At 42.6% G+C, this 20,169-nt stretch overlaps 1 protein-coding gene across 1 annotated transcript in view; it reads left to right on the forward strand.

The window, feature by feature from the left end:
• The first annotated feature begins 5,318 nt into the window (after window positions 1-5,318).
• Dnhd1 (dynein heavy chain domain 1) overlaps window positions 5,319-20,169 on the forward strand; it is a 62,063-nt gene continuing 47,212 nt past the window's right edge. Inside the window, 9 exon segments of the mRNA XM_038334943.1 lie at window positions 5,319-5,679; window positions 5,879-6,716; window positions 9,157-9,318; window positions 10,323-10,526; window positions 10,611-10,721; window positions 16,330-16,486; window positions 18,843-19,097; window positions 19,193-19,330; window positions 19,460-19,511. Of these exon segments, the coding sequence (XP_038190871.1) occupies window positions 5,616-5,679; window positions 5,879-6,716; window positions 9,157-9,318; window positions 10,323-10,526; window positions 10,611-10,721; window positions 16,330-16,486; window positions 18,843-19,097; window positions 19,193-19,330; window positions 19,460-19,511 (1,981 nt within the window). The 5' untranslated portion in view covers window positions 5,319-5,615.

Here is a 20,169-nt window from a genome sequence, read left to right on the forward strand (position 1 = left end):
TAGAGAATTGAATTTGCAATTGTAGTTTTTTGCCTATAATTTAGAGTTTGAGGTATTTCTGTTGTTATGCTGTCACTGTATTGCCTAGGCTGGTTTTGGACCCAAAGGTGTAAACTCACTCAAGACAGAAAATTGACCACAGACCAAAGTAAGGATACCTCCATAGTTCAACTTGTTGAGTTAATGATTTATTGGGATTACTCCTCCCTGGAGTGTGCATACGGGGTTACTTACAGGACCAGAAATGACTCCAGGACAGCATATTACCAGAAGCCCAGCCCAGCATGGCTGACAGCTCATAAAAGCTAGAACCTGGGGCAACCTGCATACTTGGCAGGCAGCTTATCTTGTTTGAGAGTGTCTCTCAGCAGTCCTTGCTGTGTACACATGCTTGGAGAGGGAGGGGCCTAGTGCATTTGGTCAGATTCAGGAACTTTTAAAACTTTTGGTTTGTTTACTTCCTGATTTGAAGGAGCTTCCCTGCAGGGTAAACTATTTCACCTCTTTTCTTTTTTCTTAAGAAACTTCCCTCCAAGATGTAGTATTTGGTCTGGGAAGAAATTACTACACAACACCATGTTCACTTCTGGAATGCTAGGAATATTTATTTTGTTTTTTTGTTTTTTAACCCAAAACTCAATGGACAATATCTTTTAACACTGTACAATAATCATCACCTGAAAGCCATCTACAGCATTTTATTCTTTCAATTTGTAGGCCCTCTAATCCTGTGTAAATATTTCTTAAACACTTGAATTCTTTTTATTAGCAACTTAACTTTCATCAGTTCATGATACAGATGACCGAAGCTGTCTCTTAACAGCCTTTTGTTGTGAGTCCAGATTACTTCTGATTAGTTGGATTAGCTTTGATTAGCTCAGTTAATGATAGCAAAGAGTCAGTAACAGCAGCTTATCATGTTTTTATTTCTTTTAAATAAAAAAAACCTAACCCAAAGCCTATGGCTGCTTCACAGTTTTCTGATGGGATATTGCCCTCATTCTTGTGACCTAAGGTGAAGCTTTCATCACATAAACCTTTTAAGGAACAGAATAGATCAGTTTGCTGGTGCAGGATATGCCTTCCTCCCTGGAAGTTGCAAGGGAGGCTTGAACTGTAATCTCTATTACCAGTCATCTGCCCAGCTAAAGATTTCTAAGGAAAGGGACTTGACTTTAGAACAGCATACCAGTTCATTTTCCCGACTAGCCATCTGTAATACAGAATATAGATAACTACATCCTCGTTGGCTTTGGCTTCTCTGTTATCAGACTCAGCATCACAACTGGTCCCATATGGCCTCTTTAGACTCATCTTTAAGTCTCTTTCTTTGGTTATGTTTTTGGTGTTTTGTCTTTTGCTTGCCATAGAAAGGACATGTTTTTTGTGGTTCTTGGATACATTTTCTGATTATGAACTCTGTCTTTGCGTTTCTGGTTAGTCTTCACACTCACTACTATGTGTTTACATATGACTTGGATGTTAAGTTAGCTGAAGATTAAAAAAGTGAGAGAGGGAGAGGGGGCAGTAGGTGTTCTCTTGGAACTTAATGTGTAAAGGTTAGTATAGGAAAAATAAGCACAACCAATGTAAGTTTTATATAGAAGAGTGTATATTGTCATGAAAAATAACCCTAGAACAAATTTACCTGTTTGTGGGACCAAGGTCTTGAAGAAGTGTTTTGTTTTGTTTTATTTTTGCATTTTTATTTTTATGAGAAGGAGAGAGTATGTGTATATAAGCACAGATATATATGGGTGTCCCTGGAAGCCAGTCTCCTGGAGCTAGAAGTTACAGGCAGTGGTAAGCTGCCCGATATGGGTGTTGGGAATCTAACTTGGGTCCTCTGAAAGAGTAGCAAATGCTCTTTACCACTGAGCCCTCTCTCCAGCCTCCTGAAGAAGTGATTTAAAATTTTAAATTACTTTTATATTTATTTTGTGTGAATGTGTATTGGACATACGCAGGTGTCAAAATTCACCTCAAGGTGCATCATTAACCTCTGCCCAAGCTTGCTTCATGTTGGACTGCCATTACAGATTTTGAACTTAAAATGTCCATATGTATGAACCAAATTCCATCTTTCCACCCTCCCTCCCCTCTTTCTTATACACACCCACACCCCTCTGGAGAACCGTCTTTTTTTTTTTTTTAACAGGAGGTGCGTTCAGGGTCTGGCCGGTCCATAGAGTAAGTTCCAGGATAACCAGGACTGTTATACAAAACAAAACAAACCCTGTATATGTGGGGGGAGGGGGAGCCAGGTGATAAAGTTATTATTTGAGTATAAAACAAAATAAAATGGTGATGAGTGTGAATAAGAGGTCTGAAATACTCTTATGCAGAAAAGGGAATTACTGATAATACAAATATAGTTAGACCTCAAGGCAATATTGAGGACTCAGCAGTGTTGTTTGTTACTCTTTGTTCTTGGGGGCCACCACCCAGCTCCCAAATAAACACACGGAGACTTAGTCTTTCTTATGATTGTCCAGCCTTAACTTGGCTTATTTCTAGCCTGCTTTTCTTAAATTATCCCATCTGTCTTTTGCCTCTGGGCCCTTACCTTTTTCTGTTCTGTATATGTTTTCTTTCCTTCTTTTTCCATGTCTGGCTGTGTGGGTGGCTGGCCCCTGGCATCCTCCTCTCCTCCTCCTCTCAGTCCTCCCTCTTTTTCTCTTTCTACTTTCTCTGCCTGGCAGCCCTGCCTATCCCTCTCCTGCCTGACTATTGGCTGTTTAGCTCTTTACTAGATCAATCAGGTATTTTAGGCAGGCACAGTAACAAAATTTCACAGAGTTAAACAAATGCAACATAAAAGACTTCAACACATCTTTGCATCATTAAAGAAATATTCCACAGCATAAGCAAATGTAAGATATCTTTAATTAAATACACAACATACCAGGAATTACTGAACAAAATTCCTGTTCATTTTTGCCTGTGTGGAAAACTTATCTTAAGGCCTAAACTTCCTGACCTTCATCAACTTGAGGATTTCTCACAAGAAGAGTTGGTTATTTATGCCTGTAGTAGCTTTTTTTTTTAATTCTTTGTTCTTTGGGGGCCTGTTACCCAGTTCTCAAATAAAATACACAGAAACTTATTTTTACTTAGAAATGCCCAGTCTTGCTTGGCTTGTTTCTACCCAGCTTTTCTTAAATTAGTCCATCAACCTTTTGCCTCTAGCTTTTACCTGTCTCTATTCTTTATTTCCTTCTTATTCTGTGGCTGACTGTGTTTCTGGGTGACTGACCCCTGGCATCCTCCTTTCCTTCTCCTTTTCTTGCTCTTCCGTCTTCTCTCTTCTCTTATTCTCTCTGCCTGCCAGCCCCACCTATTTCTCTCTCCTGCCTACCTATTGACTATTCAGCTCTTCATTAGACCAATCAGATGTTTTAGGCAGACAAAGTAACACAGCTTCATAGAGTTTAACAAATACAACATAAGAATATGCCAAGAACACATCTTTGCATCATTGAACAAATACTCCACAGCATAAACAAATGTAAAACATCTTCAACTAATATTCTATAACACATGCCTTTATTTGTTCTTTCTCTAAACCCTATTATGTCTCATTTATGTCAATTGTATTTTTCTATGACTATAAATATTTTACACACATCATTTAATCTCAAAGCTGCCCTAAGAAGTATACACTATTCCTTCTCAGAAAGATGAAATCAAGTAGTAAAATCAAGAGTTTCAATTTAGGCAATCTAATCCCATAACCAATCTTACTCATTGATTAATATTGTTATACATTGATGCATTTTCCCATAAACATTTTATAATCATCTACTCATGGTACCTAGCACTAAGGACTGAGGATAAGCTAAGGGCCAATAAGAACAATTAGAATCTTTGCAACTATGAAGCTTCTTATACTTTTAGTCAGGATAAACAGATAAGTTAATGAGTATATGAGATAGCAATCAACATGGAGAAAAACAATTTGGGGTAAAAAGGAAGGGATGTGGGAGAGTGTTGACTTATACTGGGAAGTTAAAGAATTCATTGTAAGAGCCTATTTGATCAGAGACTTGCAATGAAGTCTTGGGAACATGTGGGCAAAGCATTCACTCTTATATACTTACACTGATGAGATGAGCCAACAAGGTCCCCCAATCTTTTCCAAACATCCAGACATATGAACCTGTTGGGGGCATTCTTATTCAAACCACCACAGCCACTGAAAACAAAGGTAAGATGTGGAAACTTTGCTTTTACCCAGGTTTGGGTAAATGAGTGCAAATGACGAACACATGCAACTGCCAGGTCGTGCCCTTAATAAAAAAGAGGCGTCCTTTTCATCTCACTAGTTGGAGTGAGCCTTGGCAGATGCAGAGGTGAACTCTCTTGGACCCTGAAGACTGTTACCATAGCCTTTTGGAAGAGAGAATGCTCCAGTCATAGCTCTAAAAATACTTGTGCTTGAATATAATGTGAGAATAAACACTAAACTTCTAGCTGGATGTGGCACATAAGCATCCTTTCACTTAGGAGGCTGAAGCAGAGCAATCATGAGTTCAAGGTCAGCTTCCCTTTCAAGACTCTGGAGATTGAACACAGGGCTTTGGCCGCGTAGGGCAAGTGCTTGACCACTGAGCTACACCTCCCACCCATGGATATCTGATAAGTATCTCAGACTTCAAGCTTGAAATATCCAAAATCAGAAGCCTGACTGCCCTCCACCCCCAAGCCTACTCTTTTTTACCATCCTCTCCATCACAGTTCTGGCATACCAAATTTCCACTGGTTAGGGCAAAATCTTGGAGTCATACATACCTCCATCACAGAGTGGCAGGATAGGGTTTCTGGGTTTTTTATTTATTTTTATTTTATTTTTTATTAAACCACTCCTAGATTCTCAGCCCCAACTAGATGTGTAGCTTTTGAGAGGGATAAAGGGTTTTTGTCTTCCACATGCTTTACGGAAGGTGAGGTGCACAGACGGATAGGCTGACCAGGGAGAGGAGGGAAAAATCAGTGAACAGATAAGCGGGTATATGTATTACACTTGCTCCACACAGCCCAGATGCTGTTAGTTCCCCAAATCAATCTTGTCATTCATTTTTTCTCCCAGTTTCTCTTCAGGTCAGGTAACAGGCTACCTGTGTATGGCCGGGGCTCGGGGCCCGCCCCCAAGCCCCGCCCACATTGCATGCTGGCCCCTCCTGGCTCCAGGTTAAGGCTTGGGCCTCCAGGATTCTGTAACGGTTCTAACTGCTGGGAGCTGGTGGTCCTCAGCTCGGGATCTGCTGCTCTGATTGCTCAGGTCTCCCTGCTCCTCGGGAGGCCCCTCCCACGGGCAAGCCCGGGGCTGCTCCCTTCTGCCCCTTCTTTCCTCTAGGTGTCCTCACCTGCCACCCCACTCAGCAGCTGACTTTCCCCTCAGGATCTTCTGTTTGTGGCGAAGACTTCAGGTGATTTGAGTTTTGCCACCTCTGAGTGACAACCCCTTTTTGTCTCCTTTTCAAGGAGACAGCCTCCACTCTGAAGGTTCCCTGCTGTGAATGCAGTTTTCCAAAGATTTTGCTAGCGTGTGTCTGTCTCCGTGTTAAGTGACTGGAACTGAGCCTAAATTCATTCTCTACAGCGAGAGCTCCGCAATGAAACCTCATCCTCAGGCCTCTCCCCATTCCCTTCCCATGCCTTCTGCATCCCGGACACCAGGTGAGACAGGGCAATTCCGAAAATGGTGGGAAGGCGCTTTCTGCAGGGGGGACTCCCTCCTGGGACCTGTGCCCATCCTTGCCAGTGAGCACGTGCTCAGGAAAGGCCTTCTGCTGGTCTGCCTGTACCCCGCAGCTCTATCCATCTTGCTGTCCTAGCCCAGAGTCTGAACCTACCCCTCCCCACCCTGCCCCAACAGGGCTGGGTCACACAGGTGAGACCCAGCAGCCAAAAGCCTGGAACTGGCATTTAGACCCTCAGCTGTGGGCAAGATCAGTTCGGCAACAGTTGAATACCTGCCTCCGTTTTATTCTGGAAGAGAGGAACGCATCTTCGTCTCCCGATAAGCCCTCATTTGAAGTCCTTGAATCTACGCTGACTGAATGTAGCTGCAGCATTCAAGGACATTCCTGGGACTGTCGGAAGAAACAGGAGCTCCTTAAGGAAGTGGTTGAATCAGAGCAGCGGACATCGCTGGAGCTGCTTCTGTCCGAGCTGCGGTCTCTGCTGTCAGCTGTGCTGCAGGATTGCAGCTGTGAAGCCTGGCGTTATCTGCATGCAGTACTGGGCCTGTTGCCTCCATATCGTGAGATGCTAACTGGTCAGCTCGAGTTGCTGCCTTTACTGGAGCAGCTGTACTGCTGGGCACCCAAGGTCCAATCCCAACTCCACCTGGATCTGCTAGATGCCATAGATAAAGCCTTTCCCCCAGATACCTCTTTACTACATAGTTCTTCCCATGTTGACTGCCGTCCCTGGATGAAGAGGTCTCATCGAGGACCTCCATGCCCAGCATGCCCTTTTGTGAAGGCCCGGTGGGGCGAACAACAAAAGCAGGAACTAGCCACGTGGCTGCGACCACTGACATTGCCTGAGCTACAGCACAGCCTGGGCATTGTTGGTGTTGAGGTGGCCCTAGAAGAGACCCAGTGGCTGAATAGCCTTAGTCTCCTGCCCTTGGCGCTGGCAACAGACATTCCTGTACAGTATGAAAGCAGCGATGCTCACCTCGCAGAAGGGGAGCCTGCTGAGAGAAAGTGAGTGGCCTGGTCCAGGGCTTTGAGTATAGGAGAAAAAAGAAGTTAGTTTTAGGTGCTTGCCGGAACACTGGCTTTTTGAATCCCCTCCTTATGGCTCTTCAGAATTAGCCCAATTCTAAACTGCACTGGACTAGGCTGTGCCTTTCTTCCTTTTCACTTGCAAAACAAAGCCAGTGTCTCTCAATGCTAATCCTTGGGAAATGCTGAAATCAAGAGTCAGTGGATAGGAAGCTAAAGCTTAACCTTGCAGTTTCCAGTCAGAAGCTTCCTTGGGGGTTCATTTTCTCTGTCATTTATAACCACTGAACCACGCTTTGGGGCTTATCTTGTGGTGATCCTGGGTGCTTGATATGGATAGGGTTCTTGGTTACTCCTAGGGAGTGCTTGCCTGTCTGGTCTGTGTGAAGTATTTCAGGTCCAGCAACTTCTCACTAGCTCTGGTCTGATTTTCTTGATATTTTGTAACTTGTCTATGATACAGTCATTGTCTGGGGGGGGGGGGCTAGTTTTGCCTTTAATCAAGCATGACTTCCTCAGATTTTGCTTTTAAATTTATGGCTGGATCAATTTATGACTCTTCATGAAGTCTCTGATGCCTAATGGTGGACAAGAGGGGCAGGTTCTTGGAGCTGTGAAGGAAGGTGGCAAATGCCAGCAATTTCTGTCTTCAATCATCCCGGCAGAGCTTTGCTTTTTCAGAGAGGCCCCAAGTCTAACTTTTCTCTCTTGAGAGACCTTAACAGAAATGGTCATGGGCTGATATATTAAGAAGGAATCAACTTCTCATATCTCTCTGAACCTGGCAGTCAGTCTCTGAGGTCTACCTAATGTTCTCCAGAGCTGTCTTCAAGGCTCTGATTCTTTAATTACTATTAGGTACTTGGATGTATCTAGATGTTGGGAATGGAAGAAATGAATCAGACAGGCTCAGTTCTTTCCTTTGGAGCCTTGCAGTTTGGTAAGAGATACGTTAGGGCATGTAAGATATAATTAACAAATTGTAGTAAGGAGTATAAAGTAAAAGGTTGCTGGCTATTGTCTCTGAACTCGTGGTGGGATGGGGCTGGGAAAGACACGCAGAGATAGCAGAGATACAGCGGGAGTAGAGGATTTGGGTAGAGATTAGATTAGTAAAGTGGGTTAGGAGGTGAAAGTGTGTTAGTGAGGCAGCAGTTGGTGGTGTGAAACCCAGCCAGGGTTTTGTGGTAAGGAAGCCAGGTTATAATGAACTTGGGAATGAATGGGAGACAAGTGAAAATGCCATTTTACTATTCACCAGATTGGCTTGAAAGAGAGAAAGGCACTAGGACCAATGTTTGAAGTAATTCTGGCATCTGGATGGATCTCTTGTTAATGCAGAAGGATGCTCACAGCCTTTAAGACACAATAGCTGAGAAGTAGGTGCTCCATCGGTATTTGTAGACTAATGGGATCAACAAGCTATGGTAAGAGGAGGATATGTAATACAGCAGAGTAATGGATCTAGCAAACACACAAGAAAGTGACCCTGCAGAAAATAGAGGGCACACTGTCCTTCAGACTGGGGAGACAGTATGAGAGAAGGCAAAGGAAACCAAGGGAGAAGCTCAGATTATGCAGGCAAAGAAGAATGTGATGAGACTGAAGCTAGGCAAGGTTGAGCATCCAACCAGTTAGGTACAGCAGATGGAGGGGCTGGGGACAGTAGCTGTTTGTCTATGACATCAAAACGAATGAGCCCTGAATTCAGACTGGACACTAGGGATCTGTTCAGGAGCCAATACTTCTGATTTTGTGATTATGTAACCTCACTACTAAGGAAATAATGTTTTTATTTTTTATTTTTGTCATGCTGGGACTTTGGGATCAACCTGGGTCTTCAGGAGTGTTAGGCAACTGCTGTACCCACTGAGCCAAAAGTTTAGTTGTATTCATACTTTTTATTTTGAGATAGTGGTTTACTAAGTTGCCTCTGTTGACCTTGAATTCACTGTAGCCAGGCAAGTCTTGAACTTGATATCTTCTTTTGATCACAGATATAGTAGTTAAGATGATTTGGTCCACTATCAAAGCCTATTGCTGATGAGTAGGACAGAGGGCTTATAGGGGAATGAGCTAGAAAAATAATGTCTTCCTAGTACGGTATACAATGTTACATAACACTACTGCAGTAATCACAGTCAGTCTAGTTGGATCGTTTATCAGGAAAAGTTTTTCATGCTGGCTATAGTTGTTTACAGTTGACCAATGCATGATGGGCTGACTGCATTTGCTCGGTATGCAACATCTTTGAGTGTAGATTAGACAGGCTCTGACTGTACCACCTGCATCCGCCCCCCCCCCCCCCCCCCCGTCACTTGATCTAATTCCTGCTTTTCGTGGCCAGTGGTGGCAAAGCCCCCGTCTAGGCACTGACCTTCTTGTTCTGCTTTTCTCCCTGATTCATTTTGTCATTCAGGTCTCAGCTTGCCTCTGAATCTCCTGAGGAGAAGGTCTTCAAGAAGAAAAGTTCTAAGACTTCCTTCCTGAAAAGTAAAGTGAAATCCCTTCTAAAGACAAACTGGTACCAGAGGAAGATCCACTTCCTCTACCTCAATGTGGCTCCTGACCGGTACTTTAAGTAAGAGCCCCACCCCCACTCCTATCTTTCTCCAGCTCACCCCCTCTCAGGCCTCAAGGTTCCCTGCCCCCTCCTCTGCCCTCTCCAGCTCCTCTTTACCCCTCTTCACTTTCACAGCCTCTTGTCTGAACTGTGCCTTTCTTACTTTTGTTCTTTATTCTTTTTTTTTTTTTTTTTTTGAAACAAGGAAAGCATTTATTTATAGCCTCAGGAGCACATTTAATGCTGACCTTATCTAACTTCAGTGCAAGAATCACATGTCGAGATCTCAATGTTAGGGAAACATTGGTTTTCCAAAATCATCCTGTGTTTAGACGGAACTAAAATCTTCTTTTACCTCTTGGCCTCTTTTGTAACCAGCAAGACTAACAAACAAGTAAATAAGGTGAGACCCTCCCAATTCCATACCAGCTGCATTCATTCACTTTCTCCTTTTCGACCCATTTTTTTCTTCTGCTCTTAAATGGAACTCAGGAACTCACAAATACTAGGTGAGTGCTCTACCTCTGAGCTGCACCCCCACCCTAAGTTCCTCTTTCCATCCTTCCCTCACTCACAGCCTTTACAGGCTCCGATAGCCACTATTAAAACACCCCATCCCCACCATACACACACTTCAACATTGTCAAAATGGCAATGTATCTTAAAATATGAAGAAATATCACAATGGCAGGATTATTCATCTTAGCTTTTCACAAAAGAATACTGAAGCTTACACAGATGATGTCCTAAATTTCATGAGATGTTCTGTATCTGAAGATGAGAACTTGGAACAGGCTAACAGGCTAGATGCCTTTTTCTTTCTCCTCTATCTCTGGCTTAAATTTCTTAGGATTTGTTCAATCATTCTAGTTTGAATACTGTTCTGCTGTCTTCCCATCTTTCCTACTTTTTTTCTACCTCCTATCTCCTTTTTCTCTCCCCATCCTTCTTGGGTCTCCTCAGGATATGTGCACAAGTTCTTCGGTTCTCACTAGTCAGAGATGGTTTTCATTTTAAAACAGGCCTTACAACCTGGTAGTGGTGCCACCGGACCAGGTGAATCCCGAACACTACATCTTTTCTCCCTTTGGGATCCTGCATGTGCATCCTGTTGAGGGCAGTGAAACTATGACACTGGGTACCTGGCATCGCAACTCCACCATCTGGCACGAGCTCCAGCGCATTCCATTCTTTAAGAATTGCCTCTTACAAAAGGCTTTGACCTGGTAGGTAATGACAGAGTTGGATTTGGGTAGAGACCTGGATGAGGGAAATATGGGAGCGTATTGACACTCACCTCTAACCTGCAGCTGGAAGAAGAATGTGAGGCTGCACGGACTGCACCGAATCCAGACTTTCCTGAAGAGTAATCTGCTCTTGGCTGTTCCTCACTTTGGAGCTGGGCTGCTCCATATTAGCAGGTGAAATATTACAAACACACCTGCCATGGATTTTTCAGTTTTGCATACTGGGTATGCTGGGCACACCTGTAGTCCTCCTCTCAGAGGCTGGGGACTGGGCATGGTGGGCACACCTGTAGTCCTCTCCTCAGAGGCTGGGAACTGGGTATGGTGGGCACACCTGTAGTCCTCCTCTCAGAGGCTGGGGACTGGGCATGGTGGGCACACCTGTAGTCCTCCTCTCAGAGGCTGGGGACTGGGCATGGTGGGCACACCTGTAGTCCTCTCAGAGGCTGAGGCAGAAGACCAAGAGTTTGAGGTTGACCTATGTTACATAACAGACCCTACTGATTTTTTTTTTGTTGTTGTTGTTGATTTGGGGTTTGGTTTTGGATTTTGGTGTGTTTATGTGTATGTTGAAATGCTAGGGATTGAATCTAGTGCCTCCAACATAGTAGGCAAATGCTCTACCACTGAACTATATCTCTAACCTTCAACATTTTGTTTAAATAACTACAAAAAACTATTTGGAAAAAGGAAATACCATGTCCATTTATAAAATACAAAAAGCACAAAAAACTATAATTTTACCATTCATAAATAAGCACTATTACATTTTATTTTTCTAGTCCTTTCTCCTATCATATACAAAATATCATTTGTTACATATTGTTATGTAACCAGTATTCTGAATATATATTTTCATGTAATTATATGTTCTTCTATACCAACTTATTTTAAGTAAACACAACTAAGTACTAAGCCTATGGGTCAAACTTAGACATTTGAACCCAGAAATTCTTTAATCCCCTCCATTTCTCTCTCAAACACACCCATACTTTTTTTGACAGTTGGTTATTCCTATTTTTATCCCTTGCTCGCCTTTCCTTCATGGTGCATCGGGTGTCTTCTGTGCTAGGAGTTGCAGGCTCAAAGGCTCAGAGAGCCTAACTGCACACACCGAAAGAAGGCCGTGATTAGTGAGACATTAGGGGTCACAGCACAGCAGCGTGGAGAATCTTCTGAAAGAACAGCCACTTCTCAGCTCCAACCAACTGACGTTCTGGTCAGCTGAATAGGTCCACTGTGATCAGCTTGTTTTTTAGGATTTCCTAGAGATCTACATATCATGGTAAAATTTAAATTTAAAAAATAAAATATTGAAAAAATACTGTATTTTAGTTATTTGTGTGTGCTCATGTTCATGTGTTCTCTCTCTGTGTGGTGTGGTGTGGGGGGGGGGGTCAGAGAATAACTGTGGGAGTCAGTTCTTTCCTTTCTTCCACCATGTGGGACTTGGAGCCTGAAGTTAGGTCATCAGGCTTGGTAACAGCAAATGCCATCTTGCCGGATTTACAAAAATTTAAAATTTTAGTTGTTGGGTTCAATTTTTAATTAAAAGACTATGAGGGTTAATTCTTAACAGTGCACAGTTAATTGATGCAATGGATACCAGTTTGCAACCTCTACTTTAGGCTGGTACCATCCTCTAGACTTGCCTAGTAATCATAATGGCATTTATTTATTTATTTATTTATTTATTTAGAGTCAGTGTTTCTCGGTGTAGCTGGAACTAGCTCTTGTAGACCAGGCTGGCCTTGAACTCACAGAGATCCTCCTGCCTCTGCCTCCTGAGTGCTGGAATTAAAGGCATGCCCTACCACCGCCCGGCCTATTTTTTTTTTAATTTTTTAGCTGTTTTGTTTTTCTGGTTGTTTTATGAGACAGGGTCTCATATACCCCAGGCTTGCCTCTAACTTGCTACATAGGCTAAGGTTAGCTTTGAACTTCTGATCTTCTTGCTTCAGCCTCCCAAACGTTAGGATTACAGGTATGTGTCCCCATACCTGGTGATGGTATAAATCATAAGGATTTGGAGTTTTGAGGACTGTTAGGTCTGAGTCTGTTCTTTGAGCCTGAAATCAGTGGTCTGCAAACTCCTATAGATTTGAACTTCGCAGTGCAAATAGCAAGAATTACATGAGATTATGGATAGAAAGTACTATATGTTTGTTGCCCTTTAGCAGGTACAGGATAGATACCGTATATTCATCATTAAGTAATCATCCTTACTACTTATTGGGATTGTTCATATTTTTTAAGGAATATTCAGAGCTATGGATGGAGTTCTGGGGAAGCAGGGAGGGCAGAGAACAGGAGCAGCTTCCTCAGTGGCAGTCAACTCTAGAAACTGAGGTTTAATTACCTTTGATCCAATCATGTGCCTGTCAACCTTGACTTTTTAGGACCTTATTTTCCTTATTCCCAGGATCTCTTGTCTTTTCATATCTTGGGATTTATCTGAGCCCCTCTTGGAATAAAGGTTACTAGGTATGAGCATCTGTTCATTCCATGAGGCTTTTCTAAATCATTTTCCACCTGGTAACTGTCATTGGTCACTGGGAATATTACAGTCTATGTAAACATTTGCTTGTTGCGGGAGCTCCTTCTGCTCCTTCAGCCAATAGCCACTGAGATACCAGCCCATTGGGGCGTGGTCTCTCTTTTTAAAAATGTGGCCACTTCCCTCTGCTTGCTCTCTGGCTTCCGGCTCCACTTCTGCCAACTAGGCTCCCTTCCTGATTGCTCAGAGGGCTGTTGTCTGGGACAGTGATCTGTAAGTTTTTCCCCTTTAAATAAATAACCATTCTATTAATCATAATTCCAAACTGGTGTGGGATTGTTTGTGATTTACGCCTTCATCTGGCGCCCAGCGTGGATAACTGAATCCACAGAAAGCTTGAGAAAGCTTGGGAAAGAATAGAGTAAAGCATGTTTTCTCAGTAGCAGCAATTTCTCGGGTCTGGCTCTGCTTGCTAGAGGCTAGCAAGCGCTCCCATCTAAGAGAGGCTTCCTGACTCAGCTTTAGCTGCAAAACCCTGCAGCTCTTTTAAGAGGTCCTGCTACGAAACACTTAAATAGTGTTGATGAAAATTTACTAATGTTTTTCGGTTTTCAGCCGTAGCAGGAAAAAGGTTGTGCCGTTTTGAAGTGCCGGCTTTCTGGGCCGTCCTGCCAGGGCAAACTCTGACTCTTTCAAGCAGGCAGTCCTGACTATGGAGCTTTTGATTTTTGTTTAACACTGTTGCAGCTTGCTTGCTGGCAAGTACCTTGAAACTGCCACAGAGTTGTGGTGATAAACATGGCTACAGCCAGTACCTCTGCCATGAGGCTGGAAAGCTAAGAAATGGGCTGGATCTAGCCGCCAAAGTCACGGCTTTAGTCCTACTGATATTGTTTGATAAATTAGACTCATGTGATTAGAAAAAGAGAGAGATATACAGTAAAAGAAAGATTCAAAGTCGAAGAAAATGTCTAAATGGTTTACAATGTGTTAAAAATATATGCAGGCTAGTTAAAGTTCTTAAAAGTAAAAAAGAAAAAGAAAAAAAGGAAGTAGTTTATTGTGGTGGTACACATCTTTAATCCCAACACTTGGGAGGCATAGGTAGATTGACCTCTGTGACTTCAAGGTGTGGTAGCACATGCCTTTAATCCCAATGCCTGAGAGGCAGAGACAGACAGGTCTCTGTGAGTTCAAGGTGTTGTAGCATATACCTTTAATCCCAGCACTGGGGAGGCAGAGACAGATGGATCTCTGAGAGGTCAAGAACAGCCTACAGAGTTATTACAGGAGAAAGATATAGAGAGAACCTGTCTCAAAAAATAAAAGTAAAAATAAAAGAAATAGAGGTTAAAACAAAGCTGCACAAAGATGGAAAATACACAGAGACTCTTGATAATGTATGCTATTATGCTCTCTTTGAATTGTTTGAATGCTGAGGAAGAAGCAAGAGCTGCTAAAAGATATTTGTTTACAAATGCTGCTGAACTAATCCAAGATAGATATTTTGAAAATACCTTGACTTCAGAATTTGGATCTAAGGATATGATACTTTGGAAAAGAGATTCTTTTATTTTTACAGAAAATGAAACCCTATGGATTGCTTCTATCCCAATATGGTATGATAGACCATGCCCTCCTGAAAGGTTGCTGTGAACACCTTCAGAAAATTACTTCACCCAACTGATGACTGAGATGAACCTGGGAGACAGGTTATACAGTAAAGGATCTAATTAACAGCGCCCCTATTCAGCAGGAAGCAGTTTGGATAGAAATAGCTACGAACATATTCCCAGATATTGTTTATAAATGTTCTTTTACATTTAAAGGGGGAAATGATATAGATATGAATAATTTACATTGGTATAAATTTTACTCAATTGATATAAATTTAAGGTCAATTTTGTTATATGTATATGTATTTCTGATACTGATTAAGGTATTGTGATTGTGTAGTTCATTTTAAAAATGTAATGTATATAAGTTGTTAATGAATAGTCATCAATAATAGTAAAGCTTGTAGTCATGTTAGTTAGATTTTCTAGATATATAGAGATATATTTCAGTTAGATAGGCATTCCTAATATCTTTCAAAGACTACAGAATATTCCACTTAAATGTTTTAATAACTTATGGCTTTTCATGACAATGAGACACGTCTGCTCCTGGCAGCACCAATCTACTTCAAGAAGATGATGGGCATCGAAGAGGATCCTTATGGAGCTGGATAGCCATTTGGGCAAGAAACTGTTTTTGCCTGGACTGTTGCATAAACTGGACACAAAGAACCCACAGAGAGAGGACTGCTGAACTTGCCTAAAGATGAGATGATTCTTTGGGATTCCTGATTCATGAAAGAGTCTTCAAGACATTCTGCAGGACACAGCAGATACTGAATGAACTGCCTTTGAAATTTCCTGCATCATGGAAATGTCTGCTGGAAACTATGGGCCTGAAGGCCGAAGATGGATGCCCCAACGGTACAGAGGAACTTTGGGTGACTGTCCAGGCAGCGAGATGTCTCTGTGATTTCTAGAGTTTTGGAAGTAGCTTACTTCTTGTTCACCTAGGTAATATATCCTTCTGGAGTCTTTGATGGAGTTGAAGAATGGATAGATATAGTTTTCCTTAGTTATGATAAAAGATAAAGTAGATATAAATATTGTAACTATAATTTTTGTTTGATAACTGTTTTGTTATATGTAATTTTACTATGTTAATGTTAAAGCCTTTCTTTTTTGTTTAAACAGAAAAAGGGGAAATGATGGAGGATTCTCATTGGCTAATAAACAAACTGCCTTGGCTTTTTGATAGGGCAAAATTTAGATAGGTGGAGTAGACAGAACAGGAAAAAGGAAGTGAGGTAGATGGCTCAGACAGTTGCCCCACCTCTCCTCTCTGGGGCAGACCACTGTGCCTCTCCTCAGGGAGACAGATGCGATGAAGCCAGCCATCAGGTCAGACATGCTGAATCTTTCCCGGTAAGACACCATTCGTGGTGTTACACAGATTATTAGATATGGGTTAAAGCAAGAGATGTGAGAATTAGACAATAAGAGGCTAGAAATAATGGGCCAGGCAGTGTTTAAAAAAATACAATGTGTGTTGTTATTTCGGGTGTAAAGCTAACCATGCGGGAGCCGGGCAGGATGAAAAGCAGGCCTGCCCGCCGCTCCACACTACATTTGCTCAGTCTGGGTTGAACTGGGTTGGGAAGAGTTCAAAGGTGTTGAAAGAGGGATGGCTGGGATACCAGCTCTAACTAATTTAATTTATTGATTCTAGGCTTCTTCAGGAGTTTCGTTCTGTGTCCTGGCTACCCAAGGAGCCAGATAAGAGCTATGAGCTTCTGGACCTGCAGAAGGCAATAGCCAAAGAGAATCACAGGGCTCTGAGAGTGTTCTGTCGCTTTCTGAATCTCTGCACATCCATCCTTCAGCTGGTAAGAGGCTTTACTTTATTGTGAGCCTTTTCTCCAACTAGAGCTGTCCAGAGTTCCAGCCTTCTCTTGATTACCCTGGGACCTCTGTGTGACTTGGATCCTGCTGTTGGATTAGACACAGTTTTCTGCTCAGCAACTATAGTTTCTATTCCAAGACAGATGAATCAACAAAAAATGAGAAAAAAATTGGGATCCTAATGTTCCCTAAGGGTTGTTCCTGGCCTAGGAGCAGGGGGAAAAGAAAGGTCTGTTTTGTCAGGTGTTTGTGCTAACAGGAAGCAATTGGGCATTCAGGAAATTAAGAACTAGAATTCTTACCTTTCATGCATCTGGGATTATCTTGAACCTGTGGCAGGCCTCCATGGCTAGTAGAAGAATACAGTGATGGAATCTATCCTAATTATGACTGCTTTGTATCTGAGGTCCACATTCCCATCGAGTACTCTAGGTGTCATGTCAGGTTCGTGCCTCTTGCCTGTCACCTGTTTTTATGCTTTTGTTGGTGTTTAAACCAGGTGGCATTGTGGCAGTAATAGGAGGTGGAACCTTTGGAAGGTGATAGAACCTTGAGGGCTCTGCCGCTGCCCCCTCCCCTTCTTCACCCTTTTCCTCTCACTGGAGGATGTGGAAAGAAGCCTCTTCTCGGCCTCCACAACTGTGAGAAAATAAATTTCTGTTCTTTATAAATTATCTAGTTCCAAGTAACTTGTTATAGCAACACAATTGGACGAAGACAATCCATTGTGATTGTCATCTGAAAAGGGAGCCAAGGCTGTTTCCAGATAGTCTCAGAGTTAAGTATGGGATATACACTTGGACTTTGCTGAAGAAGTGTTTGGTGCATATGGTGCTACATGTCTGTAGCAGATTCAGAAGTGCTGTGTTCGCTGGTATGTGTGAGAGTAATGTTCTACTCCCACAGAATTTGTTATACACTGTAAATGTAAATCCTATATCAATTGTATGACAAGTTTGTAGCTTATTTTTTCACTGTTTTAATTGTGTCTTTTGGTAAACAAATAATTTTAATTTTTAAATTTTTTACATATATGCGAGTTTTTCTTGCATGTGTGCCTGATGTCCACAGAGGCCAGAAGTGGACTTAGGATTCCCTGGAGCTGGAGTTACAGTTGGTTGTGAACCATCATTTAGGTGCTGAGAATTGAATCCTGGTTCTTTGGAAGAGCAGCCATCTCTTGACTGCTGAGCCTTCTCTCCAGCCTCTGATTTTACTCTTCTTAAAGTTTTCTTAGTGTTATCAAGCGTAGCAGGCTTCCTCTTTTGGTCACCAACCAGCTTAAGGACGTGCTTTCTTAGGGCTCAACTGAGTTGCAGAACATGGACACTTGAGTTCATAGAGAATAGAAATACAATGCACAGACATCAGTCTGCTCTAATCACAAGCTCAGTGGAGCATAGCAAGGAACAGGGGAGCATCAGGGACCATCGGGTTCATCTGGCCAAGCATAGCTTTCCTATGTCTTCTTAGATTCTTCAACTGGACAGATGCAGAAACTTGACAACTTTCAGCCTCTGCCAGTTTAAAATCTTTCTAGATCCAAGAAGAACCCATAGAAATTCCCCACACCAACTTCTCAAATGCAAGTCTATGTCAGTGCCCATAAATATCTTGTAATAGAATATATGTTTCTCAGCAGGCTCCATCATCCCAGGCCTAATGGTTAGAGTCCAAATCCTGTGATCATTACTAGCTTTAATCATGCAATCTTTATCTGCTTGTTGCCTTGTGACACTCCCTTTTTCTAATTGAGGTTCATCCTGGGTCGTTTGTTTGTTTGTTTGTTTGTTTTGAGGCATGGTCTCATTATAACTCAGGCTGACCTTTAGCTCCTGATGTTCTTGCCTACATATTTCAAATGTTGGGATTACAGGTATGTACCACCAAGGTCAGCTGCCTTATCCTGTGGCCTTTCCACAGGTAGGCCTGACCTATCACATTAACACGTAAGTCCTCTGAATGTAAGTCCTTGGGGGATTTTTTTTTTTTTTTGGTTTTTTGAGACAGGGTTTCTCTGCAGCTTTAGAGCCTGTCCTGGAGCTAGCGCTTGTAGACCAGGCTGGTCTTGAACGCACAGAAATCCGCCTGCCTCTGCCTCCCGAGTGCTGGGATTAAAGGCGTGCGCCACCACCGCCCGGCGAATGTAAGTCCTTGGTTTGCATCTTCTCAAGTCATTTAAAAGTATATGGAGCAGTCTCTACTAAAAAGGAACCTTCCACATGCAAATCTAGGCTCTAGGTTCAGAAAACCAAGACCTCGTTGCTTGCAGGGACCAATGGGTAGCTGCTTTCTTTCCTGTCCTTCTCTGCAATTAGTTTCACCTTTCTACCCTGGAAGGTTCACGAAGACACATATCAAATGCAACAGGGCCTACAGGAAAGAGTGCAAAACTGGAACAGGATCAGGAAAGGCCAAGGCTCTATATACCTTCAGAGGGTGTTGTGCAGGCATCTGGAGAAGAAGCTGAAGCAGGCAGAAACGTGGTTGCTGAAGCTGGGAAAGTTTGCCCGCATGATTGACTACATGATTTGTCAGAATCTTGTTTCCATCTTAGAAGATGAAATAACTTCCTTTATAGCCAACACCATGCAAGTGAGGTGGTGGGTAGGGTGGGACCAGACTACATGGGGGCAGGGAAGGTGCCCTTTCATCTGGCCCTGTAACCTCTCCTGATCCTTTTTTTACAGGTCCCAAGAGAAAACCCCTTTATCTTATCACAGCTGGTCTTTGATGACAATGGCCAGTTGTCTCCTATGCCTTGTGTTGAAACTATCATCCAGAGTCTTACTAAGGGCCTGCAATCTATCAAGACCTCTGCCCTAAAGGTTTTTGGATTGGGCAGGGGTAGGCCCTTGGAACTCCTAGTCCTATCCTCTATTGAATCCAAACTTCTCAGCCTGCTTAACTCTCATTATTTCTCTTTTTCTGTTCCTTTTCTATCTCCTAACATGAAGGTAGTGCAGTCTACAGACCTGAGAACCTCCATGGATCCCCTGAATTCTGAAGGTATTTAAAGTGGCAGACACAGGAGATAGGAAGTCTGCATGGAGAGGAGGGACACATGTAGAATGCAAATGGCATGGAAGTGGACAAGAGGCTCAGCACCTGCCAGGCCTTAGATGTAATGGGGCAGCTCTAACCTGGGTACTGTGCATGTCTATTGGGAGGTAGGAGAGTCCAGAGGGAGTTGTGCTCACTAACTCATGTGCTTATGTACAGGTGCTTGCTTATTCATGCACTTAGGTAATTGTGTGTGGTGGTGGGTGTGTATGTGGATACATTGTCTGCTCACCGGTTCACTCCAAATTCTGGGTTTTCTCTAATATCATAATTGCATTTTATTTGTTGTTGAGTTTGATTGTTAAACTAATGTGTGCTTGTTTGACAAGTTCTGCTTGCTCAGCATCTTCATGTGGCCTTATTATTTCTGATAGGCCAATTCATTAAGATGTTGAGATATTAATCTTCAACTTAAAAAAAAGTAAAGTTTTTAAATGACTTATTACTTATTCTTTTTTTCTTTTTTTTTCTTTTTTTTTTTTGGTTTTTCGAGACAGGGTTTCCCTGTAGTTTCTAGAGCCTGTCCTGGAGCTAGCTCTTGTAGACCGACCAGGCTGGCCTCGAACTCAGAGATCCACCTGCCTCTGCCTCCCGAGTGCTGGGA

The sequence above is a fragment of the Arvicola amphibius genome, chromosome 1 (assembly GCF_903992535.2).
Source record: "Arvicola amphibius chromosome 1, mArvAmp1.2, whole genome shotgun sequence".
Taxonomy (NCBI): domain Eukaryota; kingdom Metazoa; phylum Chordata; class Mammalia; order Rodentia; family Cricetidae; genus Arvicola; species Arvicola amphibius.